This window comes from Myotis yumanensis, unplaced genomic scaffold (assembly GCF_028538775.1).
Source record: "Myotis yumanensis isolate MYYU_CA2020_CCGP unplaced genomic scaffold, mMyoYum1.0.hap1 SCAF_4, whole genome shotgun sequence".
NCBI lineage: Eukaryota > Metazoa > Chordata > Mammalia > Chiroptera > Vespertilionidae > Myotis > Myotis yumanensis.
The window spans coordinates 41,268,341-41,290,568 of record NW_027223755.1 but is presented as its reverse complement, the minus strand read 5'-3'; the positions used below and the strand labels follow the sequence as shown (position 1 = coordinate 41,290,568).

The 22,228-nt window shown below is 35.3% G+C and overlaps 1 protein-coding gene across 1 annotated transcript in view; it reads left to right on the top strand.

Annotated features, from left to right (window-relative positions):
• TBCA (tubulin folding cofactor A) overlaps positions 1-21,066 on the top strand; it is a 52,354-nt gene extending 31,288 nt beyond the window's left edge. The window contains exons 2-4 of the mRNA XM_070412226.1: positions 11,287-11,392; positions 18,380-18,466; positions 20,506-21,066. Coding sequence (XP_070268327.1) covers positions 11,287-11,392; positions 18,380-18,466; positions 20,506-20,586 — 274 coding nt within the window. The 3' untranslated portion in view covers positions 20,587-21,066. The remainder of the gene's footprint in view (positions 1-11,286; positions 11,393-18,379; positions 18,467-20,505) is intronic.
• The last annotated feature ends 1,162 nt before the right edge of the window (positions 21,067-22,228 follow it).

The window sequence follows — 22,228 nt, the reverse complement described above, 5'->3', positions numbered from 1 at the left end:
AGTCTATTCTCAGTATCAGGATCCTAAGATTCTTTAAAATAACTCATCTAAAATAGTCTAGAAAGACTGTTTAGAACAACTCACAAAAAGTTGTGATGCTCTTAAAATGCAATAAAATACATGATATATTCTTCTGTTTTTGTGAAATAAACTTAGAGACCTTTTATGTTTTTACATGCTAACACATATTGTTCATGGGAGGAGAGCTAAGGGTGGTATGCCTCCAGTTGTGAAAATGCAATATTTTTAAACAGTATTAAATTGAGGAAGTTAAGCTACAAAATTACTGTTTTACTCTGAATAAACAATTATAGAATAAAAGGAGGGAATGTTAGATAAAATGCAAACTTTTTAAAAATGACACACTATAATTAATGTGACATAGACAAGAAAGATTTGGAGGGCTTCATAGTCATTGGGAATCACTAATCTAAGCTTAGTTTTAAGAAAATTTTACTATATTGAATTTTCAAACCAGATTTGCTAGCTATTAAAATTGTATCAAATACAGCTCTGAAGTACCATTATCAAATATTATTTAAAAGTAATATTTAAGCAGTTAAAAACTTAGGCAATTTGGCTTAAGTTTTTTTTAAAAAAATGCTTTATATGCCTTGTAAAATTATGAAAAATAATAACACAGATGCAGTTCATCTAATGCAGTACCGTTTACCTACCATGTTTTAGGTTTTTTGCTTCTTGACTGTTTTGGGGTTTTTTTGCTTTTATTTTTTTAGCAGCTACATCACACTCTTGCCTCATATTGAACTTGCAGACAACTTAGTTCTTTTTCCCTGAGCTTCTTAGAAGCCAGGCTTACTTTTATCCAGTACTTCTGTGATTCTGATGTTGACAGTTCAAGTTGGGAAAAGAGGTTTTGTTTTAGAATAGGAAGATGATGAGCTCGCTTTTCAACCTGTTTCAGTTAATTGCTGGTGGGATGTTTAAATAGAGATGTTATAAAGACAGAGATACAAATTTGAACAGCGGATAGAAAGTCAAATGTACAGAGAAATTTGTGACTTTAAGTAGTAAATACAACTGTCAGAGTGTTCTGTATGGAGATGAAGTAGCTCTGGGAGGTACTATGGCTCTCTCATACAATCTCAAGCAGAAACTACTTAGAGAAGGGTTCTTAGCCCTTTCATTAGTAAACACTTTTCAATTTCACTGACATCTCAGAACTTTTAAGGGACAGTTTAGTGCAGTGGTTCTCAACTTTCCTAATGCCGTGACCCTTTAATACAGTTCCTCATGTTGTGGTGACCCCCAACCATAAAATTATTTTTGTTGCTACTTCATAACTGTAATTTTGCTACTGTTATGAATTGTAATGTAAATATCTGATATGCAGGATGTATTTTCATTGTTACAAATTGAACATAATTAAAGCATAGTGATTAATCACAAAAACAATATGTAATTATATATTGTGAAATATTTATTTCTAATTACAAATAAATGAAATTTTGTCTTGAAGCATGGTGTAGCATGGGTAACAGTCTTAATATAACAACAGTAAACTACATTGCTACATTTTGCGACAGTATGCGTAAAAAGCCAACGTCAGTTCGAAGGTTGAGATTGCTTCTTTCTCACCAGATCAGAAATTCTCGGGGCAGTCTTTACTAGAGCACAACGAAAGATCATCTTCGACAACAAGTCTACTTCTATATTTAGACTTGATAACCAACAAGCTGGAAACCCTGTTTCACAAAGACATGTTGTTGGAAATGGAAGAAGAAGGCACAACACAGTCTCAGACAGAACAGGATATGACTGCAAACACTTGATCCAGAATTTTGTAACTGGCATTGTGGAGAAATCAGTTCTCGCTGCATCGTTGTTAATAAGTTCAATGAACTCCTCTTGTCCTGTCTCAGGAACATCTTCAACTTTGACTGTGAATGGGCTTCTGGCAAGTGCAAATGATGAAATTTTGTCTGCAAGCATGTGCAAGTGTTCTTTCACAGAAATTATCATCTTAATCCTTTTGTCTGGTTCAATGTCATGTTCCTCAAAGAAAGCAGATAAGGTGGGCAACATGTAAATTTCATTTTCATCCAATTTTTTTTGCCAAAGCTGAAGTTTCATTTGGAATGATCGGATCTTTTCAGACAAATCGAGGCATGATGCATTTGGTCCTTGCAATGATAAGTTTAACTCATTCAAGATGGCAAAGATGTCAACCAAGTAAGCTATTTTCTGCAGGTCACTTTTATCGCTGAAAAGTGCTTCGAACTGCAGTCTTGCTTTCTGATTTAAAAACGTTTTGAGTTCATCACGAAGCTCAAAAACACGTTTTAAAATTTTTCCTCTCGACAACCATCTCGCTTCACTGTGAAATAACAGAGCATTGTTCAGCGCATCCAACTCGTTGCACAGTTGCGAAAACAGTCGACTGTTTAAAGTGCTCGCCTTTACAAAATTGACAAAACTTATGATGCTTTTCATTACTTCTTGTAACTCTTGTGGCAGCATCTTCGTTGCTAATATTTGCTGATGAATCATACAGTGAGTTCCGATGACTTTTGGTGACTCATTCAGTACCAAACATTGAAATCCAGATTGACATCCTAGCATAGCTGAGCACCATCTGTGCAAACACCACAAACCTTTTCCCAAGAGATCTTATGCTCTTTCATAAATGAACCAACTGTGTCAAATACATCACGTGCAGTAGTTATCGTTTCAAGAGGTTTGCAAAAAAGAAACTCATCTTTAAAGTCGCCATCATTAATATACCTCACGTAAACCAGTAACTGTGAACAGTTTGCAACATCTGTAGATTCATCAAGCTGGATACTAAATATTGGAAGTGGAACAGATTTAATTTCCTGGATTACCTGATCAAGAATATCAGCAGACATGTCATCTATTCTTCTGCGGACAGTGTCATTAGCTAAGGAAATCGCACTCAATTTCATAACAAATCCATCTGCGATCATAACTCGAACAATGTCTTTGGCCACTGGCAACAGTAAATCCTCAGCAATTGTGTGAGATTTCATAGCTCTGGCGATTCTGAGTGCCACCAAATATGAAGCTTCAATGGCTGCTATGTTTTGTTTGTGGTACTTGCCACCACTGTCAAGTCTGGCTTTCTTGAGTCCATCAGCTTTGCTTCTAAAATAGTTGGTATCCTTGCCGGCAAAGCTCGGATGCTTGCTATCAAAATGGTGTTTTAGTTTGTTCGGCTTCATAGATTCAGCTGATAGAACTTCACAATAAATAACACATTGCGGTTTCTCAATTCCTGCTGTAATTATTGAGGTAAAACCATACTGTAAAAAATCCTCACTATATTTTCTTTTCTTAACATTCTTCCCTACACGATCCATTGTCATGGGATGGTTTGCTAATGAAAATAATATATAACAATAGCTTTAATAATACAAAAGATGATACATGGCATAGTTCAGTCAATACAGTTCATTAAAGTTTCCTATGACTTACCATTCTCTGTGTTGTTTTTTTTACATACCTGTTACCATCACAAGGGGGCAGTATTCACATCAATGACAGCTGAATATAAAAAGACCAATCAGCACCCAGATTAAGTTCCCATGGTACAGATATTTATTTTTTGCAGTAGTTGATGATTTTACAGTACATGATTTTACATTTACCCAGTCATTATAATTCATGAAGTGTCATTTTACCTCCAATACTGCTGCTTTCAACACAGTAGCTACTTTTAACAGAGTAGCTGCTTTCAACACAGCAGCTGCTTTCTACACAGTAGCTGCTCTCTACACATGTGTGACTGGTCCGCATAAGTACATTATGGTGCCAACCCTGTCACATACACCTGTATTTGTACGGGGTGTTTGTGATGGGGTTGGCGCGATGATGTCATCACACCAGGTACTCGTATGTGGGCATATCTGCATGTGGGTGGACCGGCCTGGAGACGGATAGAGGAGCAGTGTCTCGGTTCCTAAGACCACTGAAAATATGTGTTTTCCGATGGTCTTAGACCAGTGGTCGGCAAACTGCGGCTCAGCAAACTGCGGCTCGCAAGCCACACACGGCTCTTCGGCCCCTTGAATGTGGCTCTTCCACAAAATACCGGCTCTTCCACAAAATACCGACTTCTGCGCATGGGCCACCAAGTTTCAATCGCACTGTATGTGCTCGCCCGCACGGGTAGGGAATTCTGTGACAATCAGGTCAAGGTTGGGGGCACAATGAACAATGGAAGTCTAGTCAAATTCCAGCAATGCCTATTACATTTGAGTGCATTTTAACTTTTTTGTGTTCTCATGTCTGAGATTTATTTTTAAAAAGCTTATGCTAGTGGCTAAGAGTATAAACTTTGGAATAAAACAGTTCTTTAGCACCTAACAGCTGTGAGAACTTGGATAAGCTCCATGAATTTCAGTTTAGTTATTACTAACATGGGACTCACAATGGTACCTATTTTATAGGGTTGTTTTGAGGATTAAATGACAATGCATGTAGCATGCTTTGATGTAGTATTTGACTCATAATAAATGATCAGTATGTGTTAACTGCTTTGGTTATAATATTTTAATTTTAGCTTATCTTGAATTATTCAAGCTTTTTTCTAAATCTACATATCATGTTCCTGGGATGCCAATATTGTAACTGTCTCTTCATGAGTTGTAAGTGTTGGTTAAACTTCACCACAAGGCTAGTTTATGGAGAGTAGATTCTATGGTGGCCATTGGAAATGCAAAATATCAAAAATCATTAATCCAACCTGACTTCTTTCATCAGTTTTGCTATCTGTTTTCAGCTTAATTTTCATTAGTATTATCATTTTAGCCAAAGTTTCGTGAAATATGGTAGCTCGTATTTTATTTATTTTGAAATATTGTTAAATCCTGTTTCATTTCTCTTTGAATCTAAAGACTCTTAAAAACATTGTGGGGAGACACTGTTAAATGGGAATAATACTTAAATAGGTGTTAAATAATACTTAAGTATTAAAGGCAATAAAGTATACAAAAATCTGTTCATGTTAGGTCTTCAAAAAAAGTTCATCTCTCATACAATAAAAATCTCAAAAATATTGTTTGTTTCTTCAGAGACAAGAGAGTTTGTTATCAGTTATGTCATAGAAGAGAACTATATCAGTCAGCAAAAAGCAAATCATATTAGGGACTTCAAAGCTAGGCATTTAACACAGGAAATTGATTACACCAGTGGTGGTATAATTTTTATGAAATGTTGAGGTTTCATTGGCTGGCCAGAGTCATCTTAAATTTTTATGAGAAAAAAATTTGGTAGACATTTCTTAGCTTTAAACAAACTTTAAAAACAAATTGAATATTTCCAACAACTAGGGAGAGATGTATTTTGCTCATAGGTCTATTCTAAAAGTTGAAAATAAATAAATTCTAATTATATATCATTTTAAATATGGTATGTAGTATGGGATTACATTTCTTTCTCAGTGATCCTATGCTTCCCAAAGGAGATTATTCTTATAAATAAATGAATTTTCTTTTTAATCAGTTGCTTCATATTACAACCATAACTCTGTGGGTGGGATGTGCTTTTCCTGGAGTTTCTAATTGTCTGTCATTTTTTATTGAGAGAAAAAAACCACATGAATGACTTTTCTTTGACCTTCTTACTCATGGTATCTGTTCTTTAGAATCTATTCTATTCCTCTTTAAAGATGTTCCTATAAGACTCCTCACTCAGATTCTTATTTAGACTGGTTGTTTTCCAGGCCTACAGCACAGTTTTAATCCTGGGATTTCTTTTTTCTTTTCATTAGACAATTGCATTATGTTGATCATGGTTTCTTTTCTTGATTTTCACCTTCAACTTGTTGGAGTTCATTCTTAAATAAATTTGTCAGAAAGCGGGCATGGTAAATAAACTTGAATTTTTATATAACTAAATAAACCTCTCCTGGACTATGATTTCTTTCATTAGTTATTTACATGACTAATTGTCTTTTTCAGATCTCAACTCACATACCCTCTTTTCAAAGTGGCCTTCCCTGACTATCTTATTTTAAATTTCAAATCCCCGGTATTACCAATCCTTCTTCACTGCTTTTTTTTTTTGTAGCACTTTATCACAATCTCACATGCTATATATTTTACTTATGTATTGTCCTTATTTCCCCACTAAAAAGTGTCATGGAACAGACATGTAGTTTTGTTCACTGCTATATCCTTGGTACATAAAATCATGCCTGGGACATAGTGGCCATTTAGTAAATAAGTACTGAGTGAGTTAGTGAATTTTTCGCTCACTATTTAGTTACAAATCTAGGTTACAAATAATTTTCTCTCTGAACTTTCAAGGGATTGCTCTATCATCTTTTTGTATCTAGTGTTATTAACATGAAATGTAATGTCAATCTGACTTGTTTTCCTTTTATAGGTGACCTATTACTCCCTTTTTAAAAGCTTTAATATTCTTGGATCTCTAGAAATTCCCAACAATGTAAAAAGATGTGGGTGTTTTTTTTTTTTTCACTGATTCTATTAGGCATTTCACTGATTCTATTAGGAAGTTCTTTCAATTAAGATTGTTGTTTTTCCAGCTCTGGGAAATTTTATTTAATTTAATTAATTAATTAATTTATTATTGATTTTTGAGAGAGAAAGGGAGAAAGAGAGAGAAACATCCATGTGAGAGAAAAACATTGGTTGGTTGCCTCCTGTACATGCCCAACAGGGGATCGAACTAGCAACCTGGGTATATGCCCTTACCAGGAATTGAACCTACCACCTTTTGATGTATGGGACAAAACTCCAGTCAGCTGAGCCACACTGCACAGGGTTAGGAAATTTTATTTTTTTAAAAATCTTCCCTTGCTTTTTTTCTGTACTATCTATAACTCTTATTGGGTATCACATTTACTATATTCTTTTCCCTTGATGTTTCATTTTCCTTATTTTTCTCTATTTAATTTGACATCTCTTTAATGTAAATTTTGATATGTTTATTAATATTTAAACAGTGAAATCTGGCATACTGTTTTCTTTGACTAAAATGAAAATACCAAGTAGTAGGGTAAAATAGGATAGATTGATTTAATATTTGTGTATTACCAATAATAATGAATGACAAAGGTGGCTTATCACAGCAGGAAAAGGAAGTATTCATCAGTAAATGATCACTGGTTTACTAGAAAAGGACTTAGTCTTATTTCTCATCAGGCATGATATATTTTAAATATTTTATAGTAAGAAAATATTACACACTCACAAAATTTATGAGTAGGGATGTTCATCACAGTATTTATAATATGGGGGTTGCCTAAATGTCTGATAGGACACTTTAATAAGTTGTATTAATATTATAAAAATGCTTTGTAGCCACTAAAAGCTATATTTTCAAAAGAATATTTAATGACATTGGAAATTATACATTATCTTATTAATTTATAAATATATATATTTGTATTTATATATTAATATAAATTTTTACACATACATGTTTAAAGGGAACAAGTGGAAAATATTGCTAATACAGGTCCATAATCGTCTCTATGAAACCCTTGGGCCCATGTGTATTTCTGAATTTCAGAATTTTTCAGATTTTGAAACAGTAATATATGCATTTACATAATAGCATTTAGAGAAATAATCCTAATCAAACATTAATATTTCTGTAGTGAGGCATGTACTATTCACATTTATTTAGTATGATACATAAAGTCTGTAGTTTCATGTCATCTGAGGACACATTTTGCTACTAAATGAGTTTGTGCCAAACTTAATTTAAAATTTTTCTATTTTTTTAACTGTTTTGTATTTCAGAATTATGTGCATTTTTGGATCAGTAGTACTTAATTTGAGCAATGAGATTTTGAATGATTTTTAAGATTTTGTTCATTATAATTTTTATATAGTTCTATATTTATAGGAACATGTATGTTTGTTACAGAAAACAATATTTTAGTAACAGATTTTTAAATTGTGACTGTATATACTTAATTGAATTAAATTTTCTTATTATATCCTTAGCCTTCCCTAGAGAAAGGAATAAGGGCCAAATTCACCAGAAGATACTCATTCATTATTTAGCAAATACTTATCCAGTAATTATATTAGACAGTTAGACAGACATGAGCAGAGTGGAAAGATAGGCCAGGTACAAAAGGTCACCAGGTTGAAAAGCCTAGCAACCAGCAAAACTGGGAAATACAGATCTCACCCCTAGGTTGACCTTTCCTACCTTTGCATATCACTGGTCATGCAATTTAGACTCCCTGATCTTTCATATCACTAATCATGCGTTCAGGCCCTCCCCTGACCTTTTCTCCTCTGACATGTCGATAGTCATGTGATAGACCCCCTTGGAGGAGGAACAAGGGACCTAGAGAATAGCCTCATATGACTCCCATACAAGCCCTTGCACCACTACCCTCTTAAGCATTAAGCCCTCAAGACAATGAGATTCTGATCCACATCAGATAATCTTAGGAACAAAGCCCTGGGTCTGTTGACCACAGAGACAGAGTTTTGGTCAAATTAGAGATAACATCTAGGCCAGTGGTTCTCAACCTTCTGGCCCTTTAAATACAGTTCCTCATGTTGTGACCCCCAACCATAAAATTATTTTCGTTTCTACTTCATAACTGTAATGTTACTACTGTTATGAATCATAATGTAAATATCTGATATGCAGGATGGTCTTAGGCGACCCCTGTGAAAGGGTCATTCGACCCCCAAAGGGGTCTCGACCTACAGGTTGAGAACCGCTGATCTAGGCCTTAGTTGTGTTTCAGCTCCAGGCCCAGAAAAGCAGCAAGGCCAGCTGAGATGACTGGCTGTGATGATTCATGACCCTCTGCCCTGGTACCGGCCAATCAGTAGAGACCGTGAAAGGACACACCTGGAAAAGCTGATGAATATTCTATTGAGATCTTCTACTGATACCTCCCCTAAGGTCCCTGCCTTTAAGGAGAGGATAAAAACCCTCAGGACTGAGGACCCAGTGCAAGTGCTGTCTAGCTCGCTAGTTCTAGAACCACTCATGCCTCTTCCTTCAGGTGTGTCTGTTTGCTTTCTTTCTCCTAAGCTCCAAGGGCTCTTCTTTTGCCTCTGTAACTTTTTTCCTGAGCTGACTCAACTTCCTCCATAGCTCACTTCTGCCTCTGTGACTTTCTAAATAAACTGTTGTTTGTATTTGAGTCTTGGCTCTGAATTCTTTCTTAGCCAAAACTCAAGTGCCATGGTTGCTGAACCAAGGTCCAATCACTGGTAACATTCTGGTGCTGTTTCACCACCAACAGTAATTACTGTTTTAATAAATTAATACTTTAAACCACAATTTAATACCATTTCACACTCTTCTTATTGTCAGAAATTTAATAATTTTTTTAGTGACCAGAAGACTTTATTTTTAGTGAACACATAGCCAAATAGACACAGACTATGACTATAGCAGACTTTAGTATAGTATATACTTGATGAGAAATTTAATAATTTTGACAATTACAGTTGTTCAACAGGATGAAAGGAAGAAATAGGAAATTTTATACATCGCAGGTTCAGTATTAATTGATATCACCATTTTGGAAAGCAATTTTTTTAAAGATTTTTTCATTAGCCGAAACCGGTTTGGCTCAGTGGATAGAGCGTCGGCCTGCGGACTCAAGGGTCCCAGGTTCGATTCCGGTCAAGGGCATGTACCTGGCTTGCGGGCACATCCCCAGTGGGGGGTGTGCAGGAGGCAGCTGATCGATGTTTCTCTCCCATCGATGTTTCTGACTATCTATCTCTCTCCCTTCCTCTCTGTGAAAAATCAATAAAATATATAAAAAAAAAAAAAAAAAAAAAAAAAAAAGATTTTTTCATTGATCTTTAGAGAGAGAGGAAGGGAGGCGGGGAGAGAAAGAGAAATGTCAATGTGAGAGAGAAACATCAATTGGCTGCTGCTTGCACACCTCACACCAGGGATTGAGCCCAAACCTGGGCATGTGCCCTGATGGGGAATCGAACCAGAGACCTTGCATTGTGTGGGACGATGCCCAACCAACTGAGCCACACTGGCCAGGGCTATACTTTTATATTAAAATTTATGTAACCAAAATTAGGGGAGGTTGAGCTGTTATGATTAATCTAATTTTGGTTATCTAAGGTATAATCAGTAGAACTTTGTATTGCTCTATTCTTTATTGTTTAAAGTCTGCCTGATCTCTATCGCTACCTTTTCTTGCTTTAGTAAATAAATACTTGTTTTGTTTTTATTACTTGTCCGTGAAAGAACCATGTCTAAACTATCTATCCCAGTTTCTCACACAAGGAAGGTTGGGCATCAAATTATGTGTACAGTGAATTCTTGTCAAACAATTCAGTTGTTGAAAATAATCTAATCTTTCTTTGTTTTGGATTTGGCATGCACTATACTGATTTTTTTATTCTTATAAGCTGAGCTTTTACATTATGTTCTTTCAAGTACATGTATAAAAGTTTGGAACACATTTAAAAGCAAGACAGAAATGTTAGTACATAATTTCGAGTGTTGTTTTTACATTGTAATACAGTGGTTATAATGGGATATGTTTTTTAACTAAAACTTTAAGAATTGGCCCTGCTAGTGTGGCTTGGTGATTGAGCCTCCACCTATAAACCAGGAAGTCACAGTTTGATTCCTGGTTAGGGCACATGCCCAGGTTGTGGGCTTAAACCTCAATAGGCCGATCAATGATTCTCTTCATTGAAGTTTTTATATCTCTCTCCCTCTCCCTTCCTCTCTGAAATCAATAAAAATATATTTTTTAAAAATTTAAGAATTACATGTTTTGACAGATTGCACTTGATTTAGGCAGATGTAGGTAGGACTTAACGATCATGGAGATCATACATAAATGGATAAAACGTTTTTCTTCTTCCCTACTCCCCATCTAGTACATACACTTTGGTATTTTAAGTGTTTTATATTTACACTAGAGGCCCAGTGCATGAAATTCGTGCACTCGGGGGAGGGAGGGGCGAGAATCCCTCAGCCCAGCCTGCGCCCTCTCACAGTCCAGGAGCCCTTGGGGGATGTCTGACTTAGCACTGCCGCAGAAGCAAGAGAGGCTCCCGCCACTGCTGCTGCGCTCGCCAGCGTGAGCCCAACTTCTGGCTGAGCGGTGTTCCCCCTGTTGGAGCGCACTGACCACCAGGGACAGCTCCTGCATTGAGTGTCTGCCCCCTGGTGGTTGGTGCGCATCATAGCGACCAGTCATTCCACTGTTCGGCCAATTTGCATATTAGCCTTTATTATATAGGATAGTTTCTTTATTTCTTGTGGTCTGTTTGATAGAGTTAATTCTCTGAAAAGTTTTTGGCTTATTTTTAGATTGGCCAAAGAAAAAATGATGTATGAAAAAGAAGCAAAACAACAAGAAGAAAAGATTGAAAAAATGAAAGCTGAAGATAGTGAAAATTATGCCCTTAAAAAGCAGGTAAGTCCTGCCAGTGTGGCTCAGTTGGCTGGGAGTCATCTCATGTACCTAAAGATTGTGGTTCAATTCCTGTCAGGGTACATGCCCAGATTGCGGGTTCAATCCACAGTAGGGGGCATGCAGGAGGCAGCCGATCAATGATTCTCTCTCATCATTGATGTTTCTATCTCTTTCTCCCTCTCCCTTCCTATCTGAAATCAATAAAAGTATTAAAAAAGAAAAGAAAACGGCAAGAAAAATATTTTTTAAAAGCAGGTAAAATTATATCTTAAATAATAATAGCTGCCCTAACTGGTTTGGCTCAGTGGATAGAGTGTAGGCCTGCGGACTGAAGGGTCCTGGGTTCAGTTCCAGTCAAGGGCACATGCCTGGGTTTCGGGCTCAATCCCCAGTGAGGGGCATGCAGGAGGCAGCCAATCGATGATTCTCTCTCATCATTGATGTTTCTATCCCTCTCTCCCTCTCTGAAATCAATAAAAAATATTTTAAAAAAATAATAATAATAGCTAACATCTACAGAATACCACATTAACTAATTTATTAACACCCCTTTGAGAAGGTCCTATTATTTACTTCTTTACTATTAAAACCTCCATTTTAAAATGAAGAAACTGAAACACAGGTCAAATAATTTGCCCAAGGTCACACAACTATTAAGTGGCATTTTGGACACTGGCTCTGGAACTTGTACTCTTAACCATTAAGTTATTCTGCCTCTCCAATTTTAAGTATTAAATAAAAATGACCTAATCGCCCTGACTGGTTTGGCTCAGTGGATAGAGCGTCGGTCTGCGGACTGAAGGGTCCCAAGTTTGATTCTGGTCAAGGGCATGTACCTTGGTTGCGGGCACATCCCCAGTAGGGGGTATGCAAGAGGCAGCTGATTGATGTTTCTCTCTCATCAATGTTTCTAACTCTCTATCCCTCTCCCTTCCTCTCTGTAAAAAATCAATAAAATATATATTTTTTAAATGACTTAATCTTATCTATCTATATATATAAAAGCCTAAGCAACCATTATGACTGAACGACCGGAATAACTGGTTGGCCAGTCACTATGACACACACTGACCACCAGGGGGCAGACGCTCAACGGAGGAGCTGCCCCCGGTGGTCAGTGCGCTCCCACAGGGGAAGCACTGCTCAGCCAGAAGCTAGGCTCTCGGCTGGCGAGCGCAGCTGCGGTGGCAGGAGCCTCTTCCAACTCTGCGGCAGCACTACCAAGCAGCAGCAGATGCAGTGAGCCCGGATGAGTGCAAGTGGCGCAGCTCCTGGCCCCAGCTTGGGCTCCTCCCTGGCCGCCTGCTGCTTGGTGCACTGCTACATCCCTCGGGGGATGTCCAACTATCGGTTTAGGCCCGATCCCTGTAGGCCAGGCAGTTGGACATCTCCCGAGGGGTCCTGGATTGCAAGAGGGCGCAGGCCAGGCTGAGAGCCCAACCCCCCCTTGCACAAATCCATGCACCAGGCCTCTAGTATTAAATATATTTAAATTCACAAGTATTTCCCCAAACTGATGTAAAGACCACCAAAATAAAATACACTTTACCTTTTTCAGTAGCTACTTCTGATTATCTTCATGACAGATTTTGGTCTCCTTAGCATTTCATACGAGGCTTTTCTTGATTTCGATACCTGCTTATCTCTACAACCTTATCTCTTGCCAATTCCTACCTGGACCTCTTAGTTTCTGCCTTTTAGTTTCCTGAACATGCTCTTTCTCCTTTAAGGCCTCTGAGATATTTGCACACGTCTGGGCTGTTCTTCCTACTCCTTTTAGCTTCCCTCTCCTTATTAATTCCTATTCATCTTTTACACCTCCCCTACACTCCACCTCAGTGCTGAGTTAGGTACCCCTCCTCTATGCTCCCATAACACCTTATTTATTCCCATGATAGCATTCTAGGCTAACAAAAAAAGAGGCTATCAGGGGAACTTCCTCATATTCCCACCACAAAATCTATCAACCTACCTACATCTGTACCCATACCACCTTCTTTCATATTAGAGTGAATTGCATGCCCTAGCCCTGGTTACAGCCATTAGTGACATTGTTATTTCTTTCCCTTATGTAACCTCAACAGCATTTGACACAGTAACCACTCTCTCCTTGACACACACTTTCATATTGGCATCTTTAATAGAATAGTCTCCTGGTTTCCTTTCTATTACACTGCCAGTATTCCTCAGTTTCCTTTACTGAAACTCTTTTTCCTCTCTCCCTCCTCCTCCACTTATTTATCTATCCCACCTCTACACACACACACACAAACACACACACACATTTTATTAAACCTTTAAGATTTCTAAAATCCCTCTCTATGTAATAATCTCCTATAACTTTAAGTACCATCTTTATGCCCATTTATTTATTCATTCAACAGATATTTATTGATATATACAGTTCAGGTACTCTTTTAGTCATGAAGTTAAAAACAATAACACAACAAACAAAATCCCCCAAATCCCTAGTGCCAGTATCTCCCAAATTTATATCCCTGGGCCTGACCACTCCAGAGATACAGATAGAGATATACATATACATATACATATACATATACATATACATATACATATACATATACATATTCAACTAATTACCTGCTTCACATATCCTCAGGGTTGTCCAAAATAAAAATCTTGATCTTCCCTCAACCCAACCCATGCCCCTAAAACAGTGGTTCTCAACCTGTGGGTCGAGACCCCTTTGGGGGTTGAACAACCCTTTCACAGGGGTCACCTAAGACCATCCTGCATATCAGATATTTACATTATGATTCATAACAGCAAAATTACAGTTATGAAGTAGAAACAAAAATAATTTTATGGTTGGGGGTCACAACATGAGGAACTGTATTTAAAGGGCCAGAAGGTTGAGAACCACTGCCCTAAAACAAAAAGCTATCTCCTCTCTTATTTTCCTCCTCTCTTGTAAATGGTTACTTTCACCCGTCCAGATTCCCAAACCAAAAATTTAGTGGGTCCCTTCTTGATACATCTCTTTCCCTCTAATAACCACATCTAATAACATCAAGTCCTGTTTCTTATTCCCTCTATTTCTTTCTACTGCCACTATCCTAGTCCAGTTCACTATCATCTCTTGCTTATATAATTGCAAAAGCCTCCTGGTTGGCATACCTGTCTCTTGACACCCTCTATTCCTTCCCTACCACAACACCCAGATTGATCTCTTCAAATTCACTTCTTTAAAATCCAAAGTCCAGTGCATCGAGAATAAAATCCAGATGACACTAGGTAAAAGGAAAGTATGAACAAATATATACAGTTTAATCTCAAGATTTATATTTTAAATCAGCTTTATGAACTCTCAGTGGTTTTCACCCTATAAATTATGTTACAAATGGTTATAGTGCACAATTAATCCAGACTTAATTTTGCAAATGTCATCACTTAAAGTGGATTTTTCTGTAGGTAGTTGCTTTTTGTGGTGCAAAACGAATGCAGTGGCACCTGAAACATCTTCTTCCCCAAGCTATTCAGGAAGAAAACCTTTTTATTTTCTTGAGCTTCTAGGAGAGCCTCCCTCCTGTGTGTGTATACAAAGGACGTTTGTGTGTCAGTTATTCATAAATTGGGGAGGATTTGAAAACGTGTAAATATAATATGTCCCAAATGTGTTGATCTTGATGAACTAACAGCTCTTCAAATCCTACAAATCTTCATAAGATTTACATATTAATAGAGCCACTCCTTTTTTTAATGTTTGCATGATATCTCTTTTTTTCATCCTTTTCTTTTCAATCTGTCTATTTTGTTATGTTTGAAGTGAGTTTCTTGTAGACAGCAAAAAGTTGGATCCATTCTGTGAATGTCTGTTTTTTAGCTGGTGAATTTAGATGGTTTATATTTAAAGTAATTAGTGTTCTTCTCAGGGTTTAAGGTACCAGATTATTTTTAACTCATGGGATTCTTCTTACATCCGTAACCATTCAGCAGTAATCACAAACATAAGTCAAATGAATTTCTTCTTGTTTGAGAGAAGGATTTTCCAAAAGTGAGCATTCCAAGAAGCCCATGTGGAAGCTGCAAGGCTTCTTAAGATCTAGCCTCTGGTCTTCAGTCCCAGAATCCCACCTCCACTACATTCCGTTGGTCACACAGGGCTAACCCAAATTCAGTGTGTGAGGTAACTGCATAAGGCAGGAATTCCAGGAAGTAAGGATCATTGTGGGCCACAATGGAGACTTGCTACCACAACCACTAATTCACATGGTAGAGTTGAAATCAGAGTTATGAGCAGACCCTATCATTTAGCTAATCACTCTGGGACTTGACTTTCTAATATGTAAATTGAGATTGAACTATAAGAACACTTATGTCCCTTCTGACTCTGATTCTCCATCTGATTTTAAAAGAAATTGATCAGATTTTAGTTCAGTGTTTATTCATTGTTATAATCTGAGCCTTGCTAAGCCTCCCATAACTTTCATTTTATCTGAATAACTTCCGCAAAAAATTGTAATTTGTTTTAAAAATAAGACATTAGTAGGACTGCATCCTGTTGTGTTCCCCAAAGGTTCCTTGTACCCCCCAATCTGTGTCAAGATCCTGACTTAACTCCAATCTTGTCATAGTCAGCATTAGAATAAACTGACAGTTTATTCAGATATTTTCAACAGAGGCACCATTCATTTGAGTGACTTCCTCCCAAAGGGAACACTTTGAAAGGTAATACTCATTTAGCTTAGTGAAGGTATTTTGAGGATATCTTTACTATATAATCACACCTTATATACTGTCTTTTAAAATTATTTCTGACAGTTGTAATTCATTGTTATAAGGTAAAGTATATGATTTATGACCTTGGTAGAAATGTAGTTTATGGACTCCAAATCATTGTCACCACTTTACTGGAAGCCTTTGGCTCCCTGTGGCATGTTCTTATAGAAGTAGTGTCAAATGTTTGTTTTCATGTTTATGCTCCTATCCTGGATTGGAAGATGGAGACCTTCTCTTTTTCATCTTTGTATCCACTGTACCTGGTGTTCTACAGCTGTATAGGCTGCTTAATGAATGAATTGGAGCTGGTGTACAGGAAAGACTGAACTTTGCCCTCACATAGGTCAGACTCCAATTTTCATAAACTGTTTGATGATTCTTGCTCTGTGAGAATGGATGAAATAATAATGAGTAGAAGTTATTTTGGATAGCATTGTTTAAAGTTTATTTCAGTGACAACTTACTAAAGCTTTTAAAAAGTTTACAAGTATACATTTTGGCTTATCATGTGTTTGACCTAATTCTTTCTATTAGTGTCATCTTGTTTAATTTCTATAAGCTATTCTCAAGGGAAGTCCATAGGAGAGGAAATATGAATGGCTTACCTAATGAAATGTGCCAGCCACTGATTTTTTTTCACATGTATTCAAACCAGATAAAAATAATTTAGTGACAGCAATTAAATATCTAGGCATACTTTGCTTAGCTGTGAAGTAAAGCCATGATTCTATATTTGAAATTTTTAACCTGTACCTTATTAGTAAAAGAATTACAAGTTCAGCAATAAATTTTCACCTGAAAAAATATGGACAGAGCATCCGTGTATATTATAATACTGAATTTTTTTACAGTATGAGCTATGACAAAACTGTTGGGGAAAGGAAAGAAGGTACTGGGACTTATTAAAGTTTCTGTTAAATATAGTATGATTACCATTAAATTGTCTTTATTTTATATGAGCTAGGTAATAAAGCTTCTTAGTAAAAGTTCAGATTTTGTACCCATTTAACCAAAGTTATTTGATCAAACATGAGCTTTTGTCCTTTTTTGTTGTTATTATTAATTCTTATCCACAGATATTTTTCCATTGATTTTTAGAGAGAGTGGGAGGGAGGGAGGTGGAGAGAGAAACATGGATGTGAGAGAGAGACATCGATTGGTTGCCTCCCTCATGCTCCAACTGGGGCTTGCGATCAAACCTGCAATCCAGGTATATCTGCTTGACCAGAATAGAACCCATGACCCTTTGGTGTGCTAGCCAATGCTCTAACCACTGAGAAACACCAGCCAGGGCCAAACATGAATTTTTGGAAATAAATACTTAAAAGATCTGTGTCACTTTCTGAGAATAGTTTAAGGAAATATAGCTTCTTCCTCACCTTAGGTAAAAGACTTACTTGAGGTCCAACATCTGAAACTAACTTATTTACCCTCTTACTGATTGGGTTTCCCAGTCATTAATTTGATTTTTTTAATGATTTTATATGTTACCGTCCAGATTTGAGTGATTTAAAGTCCAGAAATATCTGCTGGGATAAATATTCCTGTGTTTAATTCTGTAGTGTCTGTCTTCAGGAGGAATAGGCAGAAGTTCAGATTCAGAGGGGTGCCAGGTTGGTAATTTGGCTCAAACTACATGGGGAGAATAATCTGTCTCCTAAAATGAAGCACAAGGATAAGTAATAACTTTTTATGCATGATAAGCATCAAAAATATGAACCTGCTGGTCTTTGCTTTTCATTTTTCTTTACCTCTGTCTTTCAGTGAGAACCTCCTGCAGTGTGCACACAATGTGATCAATAACTCAATAACTTTTTTCATGCAGCAATTATCTCCATGTGATATTATCTGAACACTGTTTTTCTTTATTACTCAAAAGATGCAGGAGATATTTATATAACCAGCTGATCCCATTTTGGATAAAGGTGCTTCATGACAGCAGGAGAAATAGTTTATTTTAAATAGCCTTTTAAAATAAATGCTCTATGGAAAGCTTTTCTAGTTAATTTTCACTTAGCACAAAAAGGTGATTACCAAATAGGTTTAGATCTATAACTTGTATTTTATATATTTTACAGCATGATAGTCATTCTAACTTCTAATAAACACAATTTAAATTAAAATATTGAACTGTTTTACATATCCATAATTTTTTTTCTGATTCCTCTAAATCACTTTAGACATTTACAGAGGTGTTAGCTAAACACATACGTTCTATTATTTCTGCATGTCTCACTCTTATTATAGGCAGAGATCCTGCAAGAGTCCCGGATGATGATCCCAGATTGTCAGCGCAGGTTAGAAGCTGCATATACTGATCTTCTGCAGATATTAGTAAGTAAAGACTTCTCTGTCTTTTGTTTAAAATTTTTTTCAATCTAATGTATAAAAGGCCAAAATTTTAAATATTTTTATGCTGAAAAATAGCTGGTGATATATTTTGTTCACTTACCCTGTGTACTAGTATATTTTAAAATAATTAATGGATTGTAAATTGTGTTGAAGTTATGCCTCCAGTAAAAGTACTCTGTCTAGTATGTTTATTCTGCTTATTTAAACTTAAATAAATATATTTGAGTTAACATGTTAGGTATTCATGGTACTAATAATGTACCCCAGCATCTTGAATTATTTGGTTTTGATACATGAAGATCTTTTTTTATACATTGTTTGAAATTTTAGAAGATCCAAATGTTTCAAATAAATTTGGGGCATAATAAAAAGGATCTGGAAGTCTTTCAGATTGAAACCTTAATTAATTTAAGTGGAAAACAAACCCTATAATATAGACAGTCCTCTCATACTAACTTGGAGGTGGATAACACTATTAAACTTGCTTTATAAATGCCTTGTGATACAGTGGTAGAGTCATTTTATAAAGAATTCTAAGAATAATTAAAAGTCATCTTATTCCCTTCCTAACACAGATTAAAGCATAATACTACATACAAGCCAGTTGTTACTATTGTTTAATAATAATTTGATGAATTCTAACATTTACTAATCTTATTTTATATTTATATTTCTTGAGCTAATATTAATTACTAGCTACACAGCTGTCTCCTGACTCATAGTTGTTCTCTGTATAACAAAAATAATGTGAGGCTTTTTCAGGATGATCATATGTATTCTTTGAAAGAATGAGAGTTGTTTTCCCACCAAAATAGTATTAGGACTGAATCTGTAGAGAGAGAGAGATATGTTCACATTTTACTTTAATTTTGACATAGAGCTCCATATTTACCTGTAGGAACCTTTTAAAGGCAGGATAACTTTCCTTAACAGCCAAAAATGAAGCTAAGATTTTGAAATAAAAGTAGATGAAAGCAGGAAATAATTACTCTATTAAAATACACCCAGAGACAGAAGCACCATCTGTATTTCCTAACAATTTAAATGACTTTTTTCTCTCGTGAATCTAGTAGCTGAGAAAGTAATAGAAAGTGCTTGAAAAAAATAGTTTTGTCTTTGGATGATGTATTCGTGGATGTATTCAACAATATCTCTACCCTCAAAGAGCTTATATTTACTGAAAGAGAACAAAGACATGTTTAGATATAATAGAGATTTAAGAAATTCTTAGCTATACTAGTAGTCTGAATTAAGAAATTTTAACTCCTTTTGCTTTGTTTTATATTAAATAAACACACACTTTACTCCCTCTGCTCTGTAACTTATATAGCTCCATCTTTTATTGACCTGACATGAATTACTGACCATAGCTTTATTTATTTATTAAAAACCAAGCAAAATTTCCTATGCATAATAACTTATGTAATATTATTTCATTTATTATTTACCAGTAAAAGTTTTCTGTATAAAGTATCAAGGAAAATTTCAGTCTTTATATATCAGAAAAGGAAAGATGTTAGTATTTTGTTTCTTGTAGTAGGGTATATAATGCTCATTAATAAGCAGGCATTTCAGTTTTCTAATTCAAAGATTGTACTTAACTCTGGTGTGACACCAATAGTTTTCTTTGTCACTGTGAGTAGTTAGTTGAAGGGTTATTTTGTTTTAAATTTCATTGTATATGTAACACGTTAATAAATCATCATGTTTAACTTTTAGTCCATGACTAATAAAAAATCCCTTTTGTATTGTGATGTGTTGACAAGAATAAATTTTTAAAGTTTTTTTCTTAAATTTGTATTCACTTAATGTCAATAGCTTTACATGTTTTTCACTTATGATGTGAGAATACACAGTGAAACCAAACCAAATCTATTTCCATTGTTACCTGTAAGAAAAGCTCGGGATCCTTTTTCTTTTAATTTTTGAGCTATTTACATTGATGGTTTGTAATATTTGAGTAAAAACAAAGTACTAAAGTTTTAAAAAGATAAACTTCCTTTCATTATATTTCATTTCAGGAGAATGAAAAAGAATTGGAAGAAGCTGAGGAATATAAAGAAGCACGTTTAGTACTGGATTCAGTGAAGTTAGAGGTCTGAAGCTTTTTTGTAGAGGGTGCTTTTTTGCAATTAATCCTGGGATTCATTCCACATTTTATTAGTTTTGACCACTGCTGTGTGTTCAAGTAGGATGAGAATGTGATTCTTTTTATGCAATTGCATATATTTTTCTTTGCCTAATTTAATGTGTCCAATAAATGAATTCGTCTAATAAAATTGTTTATTTTATACTTTTTTACAAAATATTTTAATTAACCTTTCATTATTAAATCACAGACTTTTTTGACAAAATTAAAATCTGTTCGATTGCTTCATAAGCATGGCTTGAGTTAAAAACAGGTATCAATACCATTTTATTTTTTTAGAAAAAAATCCAAAAAAAATTTTTTTGGAATTTGATTATTTTTATTCACTGTTGTACCTATAACAATGCCTGGCATAGGGAAAAGAAGTAGAAATAATACATATTTGAAAAATAAATAATACATATTTGGTGAATAAATGCATGAACTAACATCAGTATTGAGTCCTGATTTTTTTCTACATAAAAATCTAAATTTTAACAGTTTATTTTGAATAGGGTATATCTCCCTAATAAGAAAAGAAGAACCTCTCTATGGATGAGGCCTCACATATTTATGCCTTCAAAGCCTAAAAGTTTCATTATTATAAACTAATGGGAAACATTTAAATTTTTTTCCAGAAAGACAGATTTACACAGAAAACACCAACCATTCAAATAAGATTCCTATGAACAATAAAGAATTGAATTGTATTTTAAAGGAATAATAATTATTGTCCATTGGTTTGCTGGGAAATGTTTAATGGCTCTTCGAGTTGGGAGAGGAACCTCTCGGTTGTAGCTTTTGCTGATTTTTGTAGTATAAATTCCACCACTGTGAGTTATTTTAAGCTATTAACATGACATCACTGAGCACAGAGTTGGGAAGATAGGAGCCAGCTCCAGAATACACTCTGGCCATAGCTAAACCTGGATTTTTTTGATTAATTGGAAAAGGGCGTTCCTTTATCACAAGGTATTTTTTTTTTTTCAGTACAATTATAAGCCCATTACCTAACCATTGGAGTTTATTTTCTAAAAATATATGACAACTCATTTAGTTTTCTTTTATTTTTAGAAAATGTGTATGAGCTTATATCACCAGCCTAACATGAGCAGTGATCTAATGAACCAAAATAGTAATAATAGCATTTAAACTTTAAAACTAATAATTGAAAAAATAATAAACTTGAATTTTTGCAGCTATAAAATACATAATTAGAGTATGGTTGGTCTGATTTTGGAAGTTGCAAATGATCGCTAGAAATCAAAACATACTGGATATGTCAAAAAGATTAGAGAAGGGGAAAATAATACTGTTCTTTCCTAATGTTATTAATAAAGGCTACTCTTGTTTTAAAACACAGAATGTAACATTTATAAAATCTTTATATGTGCACAAAATTACTTCATCAGAGAATAACATCATGAGAAGCATTTCTAAATTGATGTCATCATCTTAAAACATATTATATGCCATTTTAAAAGTACTTGAGTAGGGGATAAGAGTGAGGAAATAAAAACTATAATTACAATATAAAATTTTATACTAATGTTCAATATTAGAGATTTTAGTACCAGGAGACTTGAAAATATTTTGTAAATGGAATTATTAATCAC